The sequence below is a fragment of the Larimichthys crocea genome, chromosome VIII (assembly GCF_000972845.2).
Source record: "Larimichthys crocea isolate SSNF chromosome VIII, L_crocea_2.0, whole genome shotgun sequence".
In the NCBI taxonomy this organism is placed as follows: Eukaryota; Metazoa; Chordata; class Actinopteri; family Sciaenidae; genus Larimichthys; species Larimichthys crocea.
Window position 1 is genome coordinate 15,477,069 of NC_040018.1, and position 17,110 is coordinate 15,494,178.

The following is a 17,110-nucleotide window of genomic DNA, read 5'->3' on the forward strand; positions in this document are numbered from 1 at the left end:
ATCCATCATCGAGTCTCTCTCCTGTCTCTCGATCTCACACTCACTCACTCACGCAAAAATTCAGTGTGTGACACTAATTTTAATAGGATGTTTTAGACCCAGTCACTGATCACTCACCTCATGCCAAACCACTGTCTGAGAACGTCAGACAGCAAAGGAGAGAGTAAGTGAGTGACTGAAGATATGGACATGGGCAGGAGCCGGATAGAGAGAGAGGAAGAGAGGGGATAGTGTGTGTGAGAGAGAGAGACCTTGCCTCGAGTCATCTCCAGTCTTTAACAGGATGTGATGAGCTCTCGCCTTTCTCTTAATCTGTCTCCCATGATTCATTTCCATTTCCTGTGTGCCGAGAGGCTGGCAATTCGGCACAAATCAGCCGCTCTGAGGCACACAAACAAAATGCACACGCACAACCTACAAAGCAAGAACCTCTGCAAATAAAGTTAGAAGACAGAGGTTATTCATTCATTACACTATTGAATGCGGTGTCTCTGACCTGGGTCATTCATCCCTGCTGTGGAAAATAACGAACAAACCAGAACCTGCTACCCCTCTCTGACCAATTCCACCTCCTTCCGACACCCCTGAGGCCATCAGCCGCTTATCCTTAGCCCCTCAAGCACTCACACATTGAGTAGAGAGAAGCCCCATGGTGACAGGTATTTACAACCTCGCCTGTAAACACTGCAGCACTCTGCCTCAGCACTGTCCGGACACAGAAGGTGAGAGGGACCCTGCCACCACACCAGGCCAGGAGCAAGGCTACTGAGCATGACTGCATGCTGACAGCGAACTATATCACAGGGACAGTAGTTGTGTGTCTATATAAGGACAAATGCTTAACATATTGAACAAAGAGATGTAGAGGGGGTGAAGACTGTATTGTCTTTATTTCTTGTGTTAAGTGCAGTGGTTGCTTCCATGGTGAAGCTCTGAAATCCCTTTGAATATTGATTGCAAAACTGTCAGCTTAAAAGACTGCCCCGGCCAACTACAAAAAAGGTACACAGAAATACACACAAACACACAGTTCCCAAATCCCTATTACCCTCTCTCTGGGTGGTACTGTTCTCCGTTTTGCACTCCTCTTCCTCATAAATCTTAGGCTCACACACTCCTAATTACCCTGAGAAGCGAGGGAGGATTACCCTGCTTCTCCCTCTAACCTCATCCATCTCCTTTTTTGTGCTTGTTTCTCTACCTGCAGTGCATTTATGGTGCCGTTAAAAGGGCAGGGAACATTTGAGATCAATGGCATTTGCCAGTTTTCAAGTGTGTGTATGTAAGTAAGGGTGTACATGTTTATCAGAACTGTTAAATATGAGGGCCTGATTACTCGGGTGAACACTGAAGCCTGCTGGTCTAGCCAGCAGGTGCTCTGCCAGGAAGGAAGTGGACAAAATGTAACTGAACCTCTGCTGTCCTGCAGAAGAGAGTCATCTGGCAACAGATACCACTGACAGTATCCTCTGTCTGTCTCTGCATGTGTGTGAGGACGAAGGCATGAATATTAACATACCTTTCTGTAACACACGTCTGCCATTATGCCTCTATAAACTTTACAAATGCAAATTTATGTGGTTTCCCTCTAACTAAATAAGTTTATTGGTGTGTGTGTTTTAAATCTTCCATTGTAGAAGTCTGTTCATAACTTTTGTTGGTAAACTTGTTTGGAGCTTTAAAAGTTGAACATTTGTACCTCAAGGGGCTGCAAAATGTTCACAGAATGTTCAGTCATTCAAGTGGGATGTGATCTGTAACTTTCAGGATCCAGGGTCATGTCATTAATGGTATCATGGTGCATGCTGTGTCAACAGTCCTCTAAAGTGTCTGTGAAAAGGAGTCATGTCTGTAGGTCAGACCAAAATCAATAAAAGGTTCTCACCTTAAACAGATCATATAAACTCTTCTGTCTGCCTCTCTCTCCACATCTGCCTTCCTATACATCTTCACACTCAATTTTCTTTCTCTCTCTCTCTCTGAAGGACACGAGAACAGAATGACTCAAATTACATAATTCGTTGCTTCCTCTAAGCATCACGATATCCCCCAATGGCACAAACAACCCCAAAGAGCACAGCATTACATCCATACTTTCAACATCAATTCTTTCTTAATGCACTTTCATCACTCTGGTGGCCAGCTGGTGGGATGTTTACAAACCAGTCACCACTCTGCTCTCTAATATTAAACTGCTACCCATCTGAGTGGACATAAGTGAAAAATAATACTGACTACTCGCACATGTGTTAAAGTAGACCACTGATGTGCATCCCTGTGTGTGTGTGTGTGTGTGTGTGTGTGTGTGTGTGTGTGAACCCAGCACCATCAGATGCAGGCTCGGTTTAATTAGAATTCTCTGTAGTCTAATTTGATTAGTGGAAGCAAAGGAAGACGAAGGCAATTAGAGCTTGACTATTTCTGCTGCTGGAATAATGTTTCAGGAGAGAGGTGACAACATACACACACACACACTCAACCACAAAATACAAGCCCACATGCTCATTGCTCTTGCATTCCAAATGGGGTTCATGCAAGTTCACAGCGACTTAACGCAAAAGAGCAGAGGTGAGCGTCCGTCATGCTATCCAAGTGTTTGACAAGCACTCTGAGTATGACACACAAGACCTGCCAACTGATATCCCTGCACACACACACACACACAGCTGTGAAGAAACCATCCCACTACTGCCTCTGTATGTGTGTGCGTCGTCCACAGCCACAGAGGAGCAGTAACAAACAAACCCACATACAACACAATGTACTACCTAAACAGCATTGCGTCTCCCTGGTGCCAAACTGACAAGACTACCGGAGGGAACAGAAAAAGGAGAACCGACTGCAGTCCATAAATCATAGTTGTATGCTACTGTGATACCGACAAAGCCCCCATTACCCCCATGTACCTGTTAGCTCACCGAATGTCTGTTTGAAGAGTGTGTCATTGTGTGTGTGTATGTGTGTGTCATTGTGCGTGCGTGTGTGCATGTGTCATTGTGTGTGTTCCTAAATTCAAGTGCAGGAGAACCAAATGTCCTGACAGATAATAAGCTCGAAAAGCCACTTTTCATGACTTTATTTAAAGGAATAGTTCAACATTTTAGGAGATACAGTTAATAGCTTGCTTTCTGAGTGTTAGATTAGTAGTCTGTTTATGTACAGATTAAACATGTTAATTAGTAAGCTTTAGAGGAGCTGGCGGTTTATTATACCTTTAGGCTGGCTGTTGTCCCCTGCTTCTCATCTTTATGCTAGGCTAAGCCAATCCCCTGCTGGCTCCGACTTCTTATTTAACATACAGACATGACAGTGGTATGGATGCTCTTATCTAACTCAGCAAGAAAGCAAATATGTGCATTTCCTAAAATAAAAACAGAACTGGAGTCAAGACATGTTTAGCTTACCTTAGCATAAAGACTAAAGGCAGGGGGAAATGCTGAACCATTCTTTTAAACGATGGAGTTTGAATAATGATTTAGTTGAGGTTGTGCATTTAGGACATGCGTGTGTGTGTGTGTGTGTGTGTGTTTGTGTGTGTGTGTATTTCTGGAACTCCCCAGTCACTGTTGCTGATGGTGGCTTCTCTCCAGAGAGGAGCCGAGGCCACAGGTGTGCAGGGTCAAGGTTTAACGGCCCAGGGTTTACGAGGAGGCTAACAGGGCAGCCGGTGAGATGCGGCACCACCACCTTTATGGCCATGACCGGGGCAGTGCCACCTGCGAACTGGCGTGGAACAGATGCCACACCAAGAACGGGTCAGAGCTTTTACAGCAAGGGCAGAGCGAGGGAGAGAGAGTGGGAGAGAGAAAGGGTGATGGAGCTAGTAGTCCATCATTGTGACTGCTTTACTGCCGCTACTGCTATATAATGACAGAGCTGTCAGAGCACATGGAGTGGGAGGAACGGAGGGATGGAAGGACCAAGGTGCAGAGCGGGAGTAAAACAGATAAATGGATACAATGATAGAGTGAACCAGAGGATAAAAGCACAGAGGGAGGAGGAGAAAGATGGTAGTGACTCTTGAGTAGATTCTGGCATAAAGAAAATAGTAGATGGGGAAATTTCTGGGAATTGATTGAAGAAGATGGCTTCAGCTAAAAATGGAGAGAATGAATAAGAAATATATTGTAGTTAATTGGATATAATGATTACATTGCACACTGCACAGATAATCTTCTGACACAGTATGGGCTCCTCTGCTGGTGGGTTTTATCAATGAGTGCTCTCTATTGACTAAGGTTATCAGTGTGTGACCGTTCTGAACACACTCAAGCAGATTCACAATATGCACATATATTAAAAAAATGCTCTCAACACACTTTCACCACCCTTCTAGCGTACTCAACGAGTGCTCAGTAATCACCAGTGATTAGTCCACACTCTGATCCACATATTGATTACCTCGGCGTGTGTGTGTGTGAGGAGAAAAGCTTTTTGTCCATGTCGCTGTGTTCTCTAGGAATTGATTTTCAGAGACAGCCAGGGAGACGGGAAGAGAGAAGACCACAACAATCAGGCTGGTTTAGTCCCGGTTTTGTTTATGTGTTATTCTTGCTCGTCTCTCAGTATAAAAGAGGACTGACAGGCATGAATGTCAGTTAAGGTATTTGGTTACCGTTTATTTGAATCTGTCCTGCATCCAGTCCTGACTAGTGGACTGAATTACAAATTGATTGACTGATTTTTATCCAAGGGAAAACACTGTTGAGCAATACCTGATGCTCCTCAGCATCTGCAGTCTGCTCTGAATTGAGTTTGGCAGGATTAGCTCTCAACACCAAAACCCCGTCAGTCTGCGGCCTGTCACTAAACACCAACCATTCGTGCTCTTTAACCTCACTTCCCCTTTCTCCTGCTTGCCTCAGTGGTTTGCGGTTTTTGGCATAGAGTCAAGTTTTGTGTGTGTGTGTGTGTGTTTTGCCTTTTTCACTCTTCTTCTCTGCCTCTCTGTCTGTCCAACCCAGTTTCTCTCCTCTTCTTCCTCTTTCTCTCCCCTTCTCAGTGCTTTTACCCTCAGGCTATAAGCACAGAATGTTTGGGGGAACAACAACAACAGAAAGCGATACCGTAGATCTGAAAATGGCAGTACTGAACTTAAACACAAACACACACACACACACGCACACACACAAATTCCAGCCCACGCGACACACAATGCCAGAAAGATATGCAGACAAATGCACATGACAAACAAAACATGCACATATGATACAACATGAGGTTTAAACACGGTTGTTTCTCTGAAATCACCTTGGAAAATAAAGGAGGGAGGTATGGAGGAGGATTACTACAGTATGCACAAAAAAGCAAAACGAGGGACAGATACATAGGAATATAGAAGTGAGGAGGAGGCATATGGAGAAAGAGTGACCATAAGCCATCCTCCATTTTGAAGTGATAGCTCTCTGGCTCTGCTCTACCTCAGCTGTGATATAAACGCAACCCAAGTTCAAGTGCTCTTTCCCTCGACCTTTAGCTCTATGTCCCTCGTTGTTAATGTCTTAATTTAGTTTTCCACTTTCCCTGCTTTCTTACCATCTCTTACACCCCTCAGCCCATTCCTCTTTATTTAACCCAACCTTTTTGTTGTTGTCAAATAATCATGGAGAACTAGCATGTGTCTGACATGGTCTCCAAGGCAACGGCGGTTAAGATGGGAAGGCAGGCAGGGGCTCATTCAGTGGCTGAATGAAAGAAGGGGGAAGAGAAGCAACCCACAGTGCTGGACACACACACACACACACACACACACACACACACAAGATAAGATAGAAAGAGAGATGGACACACACACACATGCACAGAGCATTGGCCACTGTCACAACTGAGACCCTCTCTCTGTGTCTCCAATCTGTGTGGCTCTACTGCCGTAGGCTAGGCCAGTGTGGGAGATTTAGGGGTCACAATTGGCAACACACACACACACACACACACACACACACACACACACACACCATCACCACATATATATATATATATTATATATATATTATAGTATATCTAGATAGTAATGGGGATAGAGAAATAGTTCATAGGTACCACTAGGCAAAGGAAGAGGAAAAGAAAGAAGGAAAGGAAAGGAAAGAAGGAAGACGAAGGAGTTGGACAGAGAAAACCCTGAGGAAATAGAGGGGGGAGGTGAGGAGATAGGGAAGGTGAAAGTAAGCAAATGAATCCCTCTCTTCTTTCTGGATTCTACCTCTCTTGATCCTTCTTATTTCCTCTCTAATTTCTTTTGTGTATCACCCTCTCTCTGCTTCTTCTTTTCGTTTCTTGAATTGCTCTGTTTGATCTTAGTGTCACATTGAGTTTAAAGAGTCCACTGTGGTCAAAGGCTCTGACACAGAAAATGACTACACTGACCCCGTCAAACACACACACACACAAGCACGCATGCACACACGCACACATTCACATACACACACACAAACACGCACACACGTACACACAACAGAGACATGATGACATGCTGAAGAGAAAGTACAGAACAAAAAAAAAATGCTTGATTACAATCAAACAAAATTGGTAATATGTGGTGACAACCAGCCACAAGCTGAAGTGGTGCTGCTAAATGTATTCACAGTAATCTAATACATATATTGCTAGAGATGTGATGACACTGCAATTAGAAGTCATTCAACAGAGAAAGTAATATATGTTTTTCATTGTTCGAGCACTGTATGATCATTGTACTGTACCCTTGCAGAGGTTATTATGGGTTTGAAACACTATCTGTGTATTTTGGTTTCTTTTGTATTAGTTGGTACATCACTTGCAGGTCAAAAAACACAATCATGACAACCACTGGGCCACTACCTACTACTAATCTACTACTGCTCATCTCGGGGTGCTTCATGTTTCTAAATCAAATCAAATCAAATCAAATCAAATCAAATCAAATCAAATCAAATTTTATTTGTATAGCCCAAAGTCACAAAGTACATTTGCCTCGGAGGGCTTAGACCCTCGGTTCGAGTGAGGAAAAACTTGCCCACAAAAACCCCTTTTAACAGGGAAAAAGGTGGAAGAAACCTCAGGAAGAGCCACAGAGGATGGATCCCTCTCCAGGGACAGACAGACGTGCAATAGATGTCACATGTACAGAACAAATCAACACAAACATATTGTACAATTACAATGACTGATAAAATGACAATGAATGATAAAATGATTACAGTAGCAGTGTAACCTGTGATAGAGATCGAGAGACACAGATGCACAACAGCAGCAAATCATAAACTAACTATAAAGTGTAATGGAGATATGGTAGCATTAATGACAGTAGTAATATATGTAGTGGACGTCGTGCAGGACCACAGCAGCAGCCACGATCCTGCTGGACGAGAGAGCACAGAAACTCCGGGGAATAAGTTTAGTTAGTAACATGCATTAACATGCATTAATGAGACTTGTATGTTTACAGATGGTGGTGGTGATGGTGATGGTGATGGTGATGGTGATGGAGAGAGAGAGAGACAGACAGACAGACAGGAAAGTTTTAAGTCTACTCTTAAAGGTGTTGACCATGTCTGCCTCCCGAACCCAGAATGGTAGTTTGTTCCACAGAAGAGGAGCCTGATAGTTGAAAGCTCTGGCTCCCAATCTACTTTTGAAAACTATAGCAACCACAAGGAACCCAGCGTTCTGAGAGCGCAGTGTACTAGAGGGGTAGTAAGGCCTGATAACAAAGAGTTACAATAGTCGAGCCTAGAAGTAACAAATGTGTGGACTAGTTTTTCTGCATCCGCTTGAGACACGATGCATCTGATTTTGGCGATTTTACATAAGTAGAAGAATGCAGTCCTCGAAATTCGGTTTATGTGGATGTTAAAGGACAAGCAGTCCTCGAAATTCGGTTTATGTGGATGTTAAAGGACAAATCCTGGTCAAAAACTCAAAAAGTGGAGCTGAAAGCCAGGGTGATCCCGTGTAAAGTAACTAAGTGTCTAGAAAGAGAGTTTCTGAGGTGTTTGGGTCCAATTACAAGAACTTCAGTTTTGTCGGAATTTAACATCAGAAAATTGTAGGTCATCCAACTTTTATATCTTCAAAGCATGCTTGGAGTTTAATTAACTGATTGGTTTCATCGGGCTCGATTGATAAATATAATTGGGTGTCGTCAGCATAACAATGAAAATTAATGGAGTGATTCCTAATCATGTTCCCTAAAGGAAGCATATATAAACTGAATAGAAGTGGTCCTAGTACAGAACCTTGTGGGACTCCATGACAAACTTTGGTATGCATGGAGGATTCATCATTGACGTGAACAAACTGAGATCGATCTAAGAAATACAATTTAAACCAGCTTAGGGCGGTTCCTTTGATACCAATTTGATGTTCCAGTCTCTGTAAAAGAATTTGATGGTCAATGGTGTCAAATGCGGCACTAAGATCTAACAGGACAAGTACTGTGCTATGATGCACTCTAAATCCTGACTGAAAATCCTCAAATAAACTATTTTTGTGGAGAAAGTCACAAAGCTGATTAGCTACAGCTTTCTCAAGTATCTTAGAGAGAAAGGGAAGGTTTGATATCGGTCGTAATTGGCTAAAACCTCTGGATCTAGAGTGGGCTTTTTAAGAAGAGGTTTAATCACAGCTACTTTAAAGGACTGTGGTACACATCCCGATAATAAAGACAGATTAATCATATCCAAAAAAGAAGGGCTAACTAGAGGTAAAACATCCTTGAGCAGCCTGGTTGGGATGGGGTCTAAGAGACAGGTTGACAGCTTAGATGAAGAAATTATTAAAGTTATTTGATCAAGGTCGATGGGAGAAAACAGTCTAAATATATATCAGGTTTTACAGCTGTTTCCAAACCTGCTGTGTAAGAATGCAGATCAGTGCCTGTTGAGGGCAAGAGGTGATGGATTTTGTTTCTAATAGTTATGATTTTATCATTAAAGAATCTCATGAAGTCATTACTAGTTAGACCTAAAGCAATAGATAGCTCAATAGAGCTGTGGTTCTCTGTTAGCCTGACTATAGTGCTGAAGAGAAACCAGGGGTTGTTCTTATTTTCCTCTATTAATGAGGAGTAATAGGCTGCTCTGCCATTACAGAGAGCCTTAAATCAATATCATAATCAGATATTAATTCATTAACTAAAACAGCTTCAGAGGACAAGGACCTGATATTCAGGTGTCCACATTTAATTCTCTTATTTTGGACTGTTGGAGATGATTTTTAATTAAGTTTTTATGATGAACTCCTCTTCTGTTTCTTTTATCTTTAAATTATGTAGGTGGACGGGGGACAGACACAGTCTCTATACTAAAGGATTGGGTGGGCAGCTGCTCTAATGGAGGCGCAGAGAAGCATGTAAGACTGCAGCTCTGCTTCCTGGTCTCAACTCTGGGTTGTCACGGTTTTGGTCGACTAATAAACTTGGCCATATTTCTAGATATGAGAGCTGCTTCATCCAAACTTAGATGGATGCCGTCTCTCCTAATCAGACCAGGTTTTCCCCAGAAAGGTGTCCAATTATCTATGAAGCCCACATCGTTTGCTGGACACCATCTCGACAGCCAGCGGTGAAATGACGACATGCGGCTATACATGTCATCACTGGTCACACTAGGCAGGGGTCCAGAGAAAACTACAGAGTTTGACATCGTTTTGGCGTATGCACACACCGATGACACATTCATTTTAGTGACCTCCGATTGGCGTAACCGAGTGTCATTACTGAATAACAATCTTACTGTATCTTACTGTCGCCCACTCTGGCCCTTGCCTTCAAAGCTACAAATAAACTACATTTATTACAAGTACCGTTATCGCTAAAGGAGGACGAGGAGTAGCTAACATGTGGCACACAGGGCAGGAGAGCAGAGAGAAGTCATTGCTATAGCTAGGCTAGTTAGTGTGACTAACAGAAACTGGTAAAACTATCAGATTGTGGTCACTAAAGTTAAGAGACCTGTTCATGCACAAACAGAACAAGTCTAAGGATAGTGTAGAGATATGTAGATAATCGCTGATGTGAAAAATATACGAAAATCTGTTTGGGTTCCTAAGCTACCTGCAATGTGCATAAAAAATACAAACTGAAAGCATGTAGAAAAAAATGATATATAACATATTGTATGCAGATTTCCAGTAGAGAGATCTATTAAAACAGGTCGTATGGTTGTACAGTGAAATGTGAGGGTAAAAACTAAAGCAGTGTTGGTTATGGTTTAATTGCAATACCTGCTAACTAAAGCTGCACATAAATAATTTATCTCTGCTAAGTGTCAATGAAGTGTACCCACTTCTGCTGCAGGGAGACAACAGTCACACACAGATCAAAACACACACTCCGAGGGTGAGCACCATGTACAGATTTAGATTCTAAAATTAAACAGGCTATGTAAACCGCAATACGCATCTTCCAGATCAATGTTGAGAGAGAGTGAAACAGCCACTAATACATACAATGTACACAGCATAGTGCATGTATTTTTGTCACAGGTGTTTCAAAGCACTTCAGTGCAGTGTGCATGTTAAACAACCAAGGAGAAGGGAAAACATTTTTACTTTCATGGACAAAAATCCATATGAATACACTCAAAAATAAATGAAATATGGTCAAATTATCCTAATAAGGAGGCACAGAGAGGAAAAAAAGATTGCCTTTTCGTAAGTTCTCTGTCTCTTTCATTCTCCTTTTGTACTTCTGTCATTTTCTCTCCCTCTCTCACTGCCCTCTCTTGGCTGTCCTCTCTACAATCAGTGCCCAGTGAGCCGTGAGACGCACTTAAGCGCCGACCGGCGGTAACCTCACGCCGCCCTTGTACTCACTCTTCTTCACACACACACACACACACACGCACGCACGCACGCACGCACGCACACACACACACACACACACACAACCACAAACAAGCATGCGCGCAAGCACGCACATACGCACAGGTGCACACATAGACAGATTAAGCTTGACAGATCACACATACAAAACCATACATTTGCTTCTCTCCTCTATTCGCCATGTGTGGTTGTGTTGAATAAAACACGCTGCCACTTAGTGTCCTGTTTACCTGCTGACTTCCATGCTGATGAAGGGTTGAGGGCTTAGTGAAACAGAGTGAAACCTGCTGTCACACAGCATTACCAACCTAGGATCTCAGGTTCCAACCTCAGGAGCAGCAGCACAAAGACAAGCGTCTCCTTAGATGCACTCTAGAGCTAACCTCAAACCTCCTGTGCACTTTTTCAGAGCACACAGACATACATAACAAACTGCTTATGCCTCAGTGCATATACAAAATTGATTTGCAAACATATATGCATAAACACACATATGTGAACATTTCTACATTACACAGAATTGCAATTAACTTACCTGGCAAGTAGTAAAGTGGGGCTTTTAGTCCAAACATGGTTAGTGTTTAAGTGTCATGAAGAGAGAGCAACTTGTTTCAAATGCGCAGGCAGCCGTCCTGTCCTGGATGACTGAGCGAGAGAGGGGCTGTGCCCTCGCAGCCACCCAGAAACGAGGCTCTGTGTGTGGGGAGGCTGGGCTGGGACTCAGCCTGTCATCCCCGCTCTCTGGTCCTCGCTAACCAAGCGTGAGGCTGAGACCGCCCAGCCAGCTAGGACACACACATGCACACACACATACACCCGCAATCACACAGATATACACAGACAGAGTGGTGCAAGGGTCAACCCCTGAGCACACCCCCACTCTCAACCCCCTCGCTCTTGCCCCTGATCCCCTGGGCAAAGGGTCACACACTCGCTGTCCGTTTCCAAGCAGCAGCAGGAAACACGCTTTCTCCAGCTCTTTCTTATGTTGCACACACACAAACACACCCAGGGAGTCGGGACAGCCGGAGAAAGATGTAAAGATGTAAAAGCTAGCGGTCCAGTGCCAAGAAGAGGTGAAAAGAGGCAGGAGGGAGGATAAAATACAGGCTGGGTAAATCCTGCAGACGAGAGCAGCGACTGATTCCTGGGACTGTCTTTTATCCCTCTATCCAAGAAAGATGATCAGAGTAGAGACGGCTCTGCCTTCTCCGCTACTGCTGCCACTCTCTCTCTCTCTCTCGCTCTTTCTTGCTCTCTCATTTTCTCACCCTCCCTTTTTTTTCTCCCTCTCTTTCACGGCTGATACGGAGAGAAGGAGGTGGAGGAGAGGAGGAGAGGAGGAGGGCAGAATGAACTCCCTCCAGGCAACAACACAGCCAGATAGCGAGAAAGTGTGTGCGTGTGTGCGTGTCTGAGCGGGGTGGTGGTGTTGGAGTGAAAAGAGATAGAGGAGGCGAGGGTGCAGATGAGAGGGAAATACCGGCCAGTCCTGATGCTTCACCCGAGGAGGAGAGTGGTCACAGTTCAATTGGGAGTCAGGGTGACAGCTGATTGGACAGTCCCAGTGACAGCGAGAGGCCAACGACTATCAAGGGAGCATCTGTTCACACTGTATCAGACAGTAGGGATGCATCAACCAATGGAGAGTGCAGCGAGAGTGCTATGGGTCTTCAAGGGCAGCTCACAATAGAACAGCTACGTGTTTGGAAGAGGAAAATATAAAAGATCCCCCCCGCCTCCATTCTCTTCTCTGAAAATAAGAGTCCTCATCTCTGTCTGAAAGCGTGTGGGTGCATTTGTGTGTCCGTCTAGGAAACTTGGCTTGTGCAGCCTAGCGCACAGACTGCTCACCATGCTGCGCTGACAGCAGACTTCCCCCCTTTCTCTCTCTCTTCATCACACACACACACGAATCAACACACACACACACACACACAAACACCCTGTGTTATGCCGCCGCCTGCCTGCTCTGCACACAAACCTGACTGAGATTGTGGCAGTAGGGGTTAGGAGTTAACTATCTGCTGGGAAGCAGCCATGCCAACCCAAAAAGAAAATAACAAGAGAGAGAAAGAAATAAAGAGAAAGGAAGACATGATGGGGAAATAGTCTAGCAAGACAGTTTGCCCTGAGGGCTGACTTGCTCTCGAACCCATTCTATGAAACTCACAGTGGGGGAGAAAAGAGAGGGGGGAGTTGGCAGGAGTTTAGTTAGGAAGGGAAAGGAAGCAGACTGAGGGGTCTTACGCCTTCAGGAAAATTCAGAGGACAGGGAAAAAAAAGCTCCCCAAGACGTATCCACAAGCACAGCAAGCACAGTGAGAATGAGTGGGAGCACGAGAGGCATGCTCACAGGCAAATAGGGCAAATAATCTTTAATAGGGACTGATGACTGAAGGTAGGAGAGACAGACAGAAGGAGCCAGCAAATGGAGAAGGGGAGGGGAGTCCATAGATTGAGACGGTAGAAGGGAAGGGGGAGGGGAAAGTTATTCTGGGTACAAAGCCCGTATTTATACAAGAACGCAGGCCTAAATGTTTAATAAACAAGTAGAATGTGTCAGCGCTGTGTAGGTGTGCGTGCTGTAACATAAGGACAGATAAGTGAGATTGCACAGGAAGTTCACATTCACTTCATGCGATATTGAAGTACATACAGCGCTGAATGTGTGCAAACAATACTCATTATCATCGCTGGAAGCCATGTCCGTGCTTCTGGGCTGTTTTGCACAGGTGTGTGCATGAAGTAGGTGTTATAGTGTCTCACACCTTGCCAGACAGGTTGAGAGGTGTCCCCCGGAGGTGATACAGCAGTAAGTCTGATGACACACTGACTGACAGACACGGAACTAAAAATACAGAGTCCAATTTCCAATTTGAGGTGGACGAGATGAAGACGAGGACAAGAAGACACATTTGTCTTCTGCATAATACAGGCTAGGTGCATCCAGATGTTTCCCACAAATTTGAAACAAATTCTCTCAAAAATTCAATGAAGACGTCAGCTAAGTTTATGTAAATGTTCTAAAGACGTCACAACAATCAAAAGAGCACCTGTAACACTTTTATGACTGCAGATTTATCTTTGAACAATGCTGCTGTAGCAGCTTGAAATAAATGTGTTTTAAAAGGATCCCACATCCTTGAATTCAGTTTGGTGTTTATTTGTTTTTAGGTTGCATCTTTAATGACAATTTGTTATTGTTGTGCTGCTTGTGCACTGCTCTAACTGAAATGGAAAATCACTCTGTAAACTGTACTGCAATGCTTTATATGAAGGAGCAGGTATTTTTCATTTTATGTTCATTACTGCTGATTGTAACAACTGAATTAGTTATCTGATTATCAGTTTCTGTACTGGCACGTTTTCCCTAAACATATGAAACACTATAGGTTTATAAAGCAAATAGAAATTAAATATCCAATGTTTTGGCAACGGTATGTGAGGCAGAGAGTAGAAGACATTATTTACGAGAAGATGTCACAGGTTACTGCCTTTGAAGTAATCTGTGAACATTATACTGGTCAGTAATGGAAGGAGACATTGACAGGTAATGAAAAAGAATCATCTGTTTGCTTTTTTGCTGTTCTTTAAGGGACAGGCAATGCTAAAGAATACCTACCGTCCTGTGTTATTTAAGGTAGTGTAATGAGTCACATTTGACAAGTGCTCCACAGAAGAAGGCACTAACACACACACAAACACACACATACTCTGAAAGGATATAAAATCTCCCTGGGGACCAATGCAGTGTGTGTGACTGAAAACACAAGATCAAGAAGTAACAGGGAGAGGGAGAGGAGAAAGGGAAGGGGAGAGAACAGAACAAGTGAAAAAAAAAGATGAAAACAGAATAGAAGGAAGGGCACAACAGTCAGATGATGACGACAAGGATGAAGAGACACACACACAAACACACACAAACATGCCATTCCCACTTCCTGTCAGCCCACCTTACAATTGTCTTCCCTACAACCCCCCTTTGCAAAAAGATAATCACTTCCTCAATCGTTGTGCATGTGTGTGTCTGTGTGTGTGTGTGTGTGTGTGTGTGTGTGTGTGTGTGTGTGTGTGTGTGTGTGCGTGTTGGAACAGTTTGAAAGATGGTCTGTCTTCTTCCACAGCAGGGGAAGCAAAGATAAGACATTACTATAATCGTTCCCCACTACACACAGCCTCTACACGAGCACATAGACTCACACTGATACACACACACACACGCACACACACGCACACACACACTTTAAAACTTAAATGTTGCAGTCTGACATGATTGCGAAAAAAATAAATAAAATAAAATGAAAATAAATAGGTCACCTCTTTAGAGCAGGTGTGAAAAGTGAGAAAGACAGAGACAAATGAGGTGTGTGTTGCAAATAACATCATGAGAGCAGATGTGTAATCTCAAAAACAAAAAATTGAAATGTGTATATTTTAGGGCAATTCATGCTTCATAATAGAACTGGGTGGTAAAACTATTTAGACATCAAAATAAAAATTGTACGACAGAGTTTTAGCATTTATCAGAATTAAATAATGTCAGAGGTGTACATTAATCAGAAAATATTCTCCATCCCCTGTCAGGTCAGAATATATACTTCTTCCTCTACTCTTTGTCCCTCCTTACAGGTTATACAAGACAAAATCCTCCCTTGTTTGTAGCAACCAATCAACAAATGACAACCTACATCTACATACATTCATACATGTTGCTGGATGATATGGTTAAAATCTTTCTGATTATTAAGTACATTTTTCAATATCTACACATATACTGTATATGTCCTGTGATTAAATGGTGATTTATCCAGGGTGTATCCTGCCTCTTGTCCAATGTAAGCTATAGCTTATGGGTGGATGGACAAATATATATTAAAAACAGAACTAAAATCACACAAATAATCAAAAAGATGTTCAAAATGAAGATTTGATTTAATAAACAAAATCCTACATCATCACTCAGCCCGCTACAGAGAGAACAACCACCTTACATGGCTTCACAGCAAGCAAGAAAGGAAAGGAAAGGTTTTGGAAGAAAGGGTGTGGGACAGCTGAGTGTTTAAAAAAAGAGAAAAAAATGGACTTAACTGCATCATCTCATATCAAATCTGACGAGAAACGATATCTCGTCACCCTTCACTCACCCCTATTTGCTGAGACCTATGCCCGCTCCACCATTACACACACCCATTTAACCTGACCTCTCACTGGTGATTAGAAGCCTGTGAAGTGTGTGCGAGCACACGTGCGTAACGGTCTTTGTGTGTGAGATGCTTCTTTCCGTATGCTAATCACAGCCTAGCACTGAGAATTAATTTGCAAATGTGTCATTACCCATCAGGCTCAGCAGCAATAACCCTGCAATTACACAACTCTCGCCTGGCCAGCTGAGCACCACACACGCATGCAGGCAAATGTATGCACACACACATGCTGCTTCTACGGTCCTGAAGCAAAAAAACTCTGATGTAAAAACATTCTTAGAGCTATTACATTCTGCTTTACCACCAAAAGAAAGAAAAACACACAATACTTTGTCTCCAAGTGATATTCGCTGTGTTTACAGTGTAATCACAGCTCCTCACCTCACTGTCAACAGGACAGTAGCCAAGGTCAGCTGAGCACTTTCACACACTCCTGTTTCTTAGCAACATTATCCAGGAGTGTGCCCTCACTAAGAACCTAAACAGCATCACACAATGCCTTCAGATCACAGATACAGCAACTGAGCAGTGTGTGTGTGTGTGTGTGTGTGTGTGTGTGTGTGTGTGTCTCAGTTGTGAGTTTAAGCTCTTACCTGTGAAGTGAAGGGTCAGGATCAGAGGTGAAGTATGCAGCGGACAAGCAGAGGGGGAGGATGATTGACATGGAAAAGATAAAAAACACAAAACTGTGAGTGTACATGTGTTACAGTTCAATTTAGCAGCCGTTTATTATGTACTGTGTTCATGTTTCACATGTTTCCAGACACTTAATTAACAACTAACAAACCACTTGCCTTCTCATAGATGTGCTACATATCTACAGGCAGGTGTCAAATAAAAAAAATCCTGAATAAAAGGATGGAGAAACATAAATGCTTCCATACAGGTTGTTAGTGGTCACTGAATAGTTTGGTTTGTTAGGTGTTCTTTTACTCTGAAGTTAAGGAATGACAGTGTTTACCATTAGAGCTCACATTTTTCAGTCTAGTGAGAAGAGGGAGAAACAGCAGCAACAACAAACTGTCTACTGGGTGAGTTTTTATGCCATTACGTCAAAAAGGCTTTAAGAACCACCCTGAATTTCAAAGTTAAGGGGCAGAGCA

The 17,110-nt window shown here is 43.1% G+C and overlaps 1 protein-coding gene across 4 annotated transcripts in view; it reads right to left on the minus strand.

The window, feature by feature from the left end:
- gse1b (Gse1 coiled-coil protein b) overlaps nucleotides 1-17,110 on the minus strand; it is a 166,826-nt gene that overhangs the window by 53,862 nt on the left and 95,854 nt on the right. Inside the window, exon 1 of one of the 4 annotated variants that reach the window (XM_019254322.2) lies at nucleotides 11,336-11,617. The exons of the other annotated variants lie outside the window; for them this stretch is intronic. Coding sequence (XP_019109867.1) covers nucleotides 11,336-11,372 — 37 coding nt within the window. The 5' untranslated portion in view covers nucleotides 11,373-11,617. Of the gene's footprint in view, nucleotides 1-11,335; nucleotides 11,618-17,110 lie in introns of those variants that run through there. 4 annotated transcript variants of the gene reach the window in all.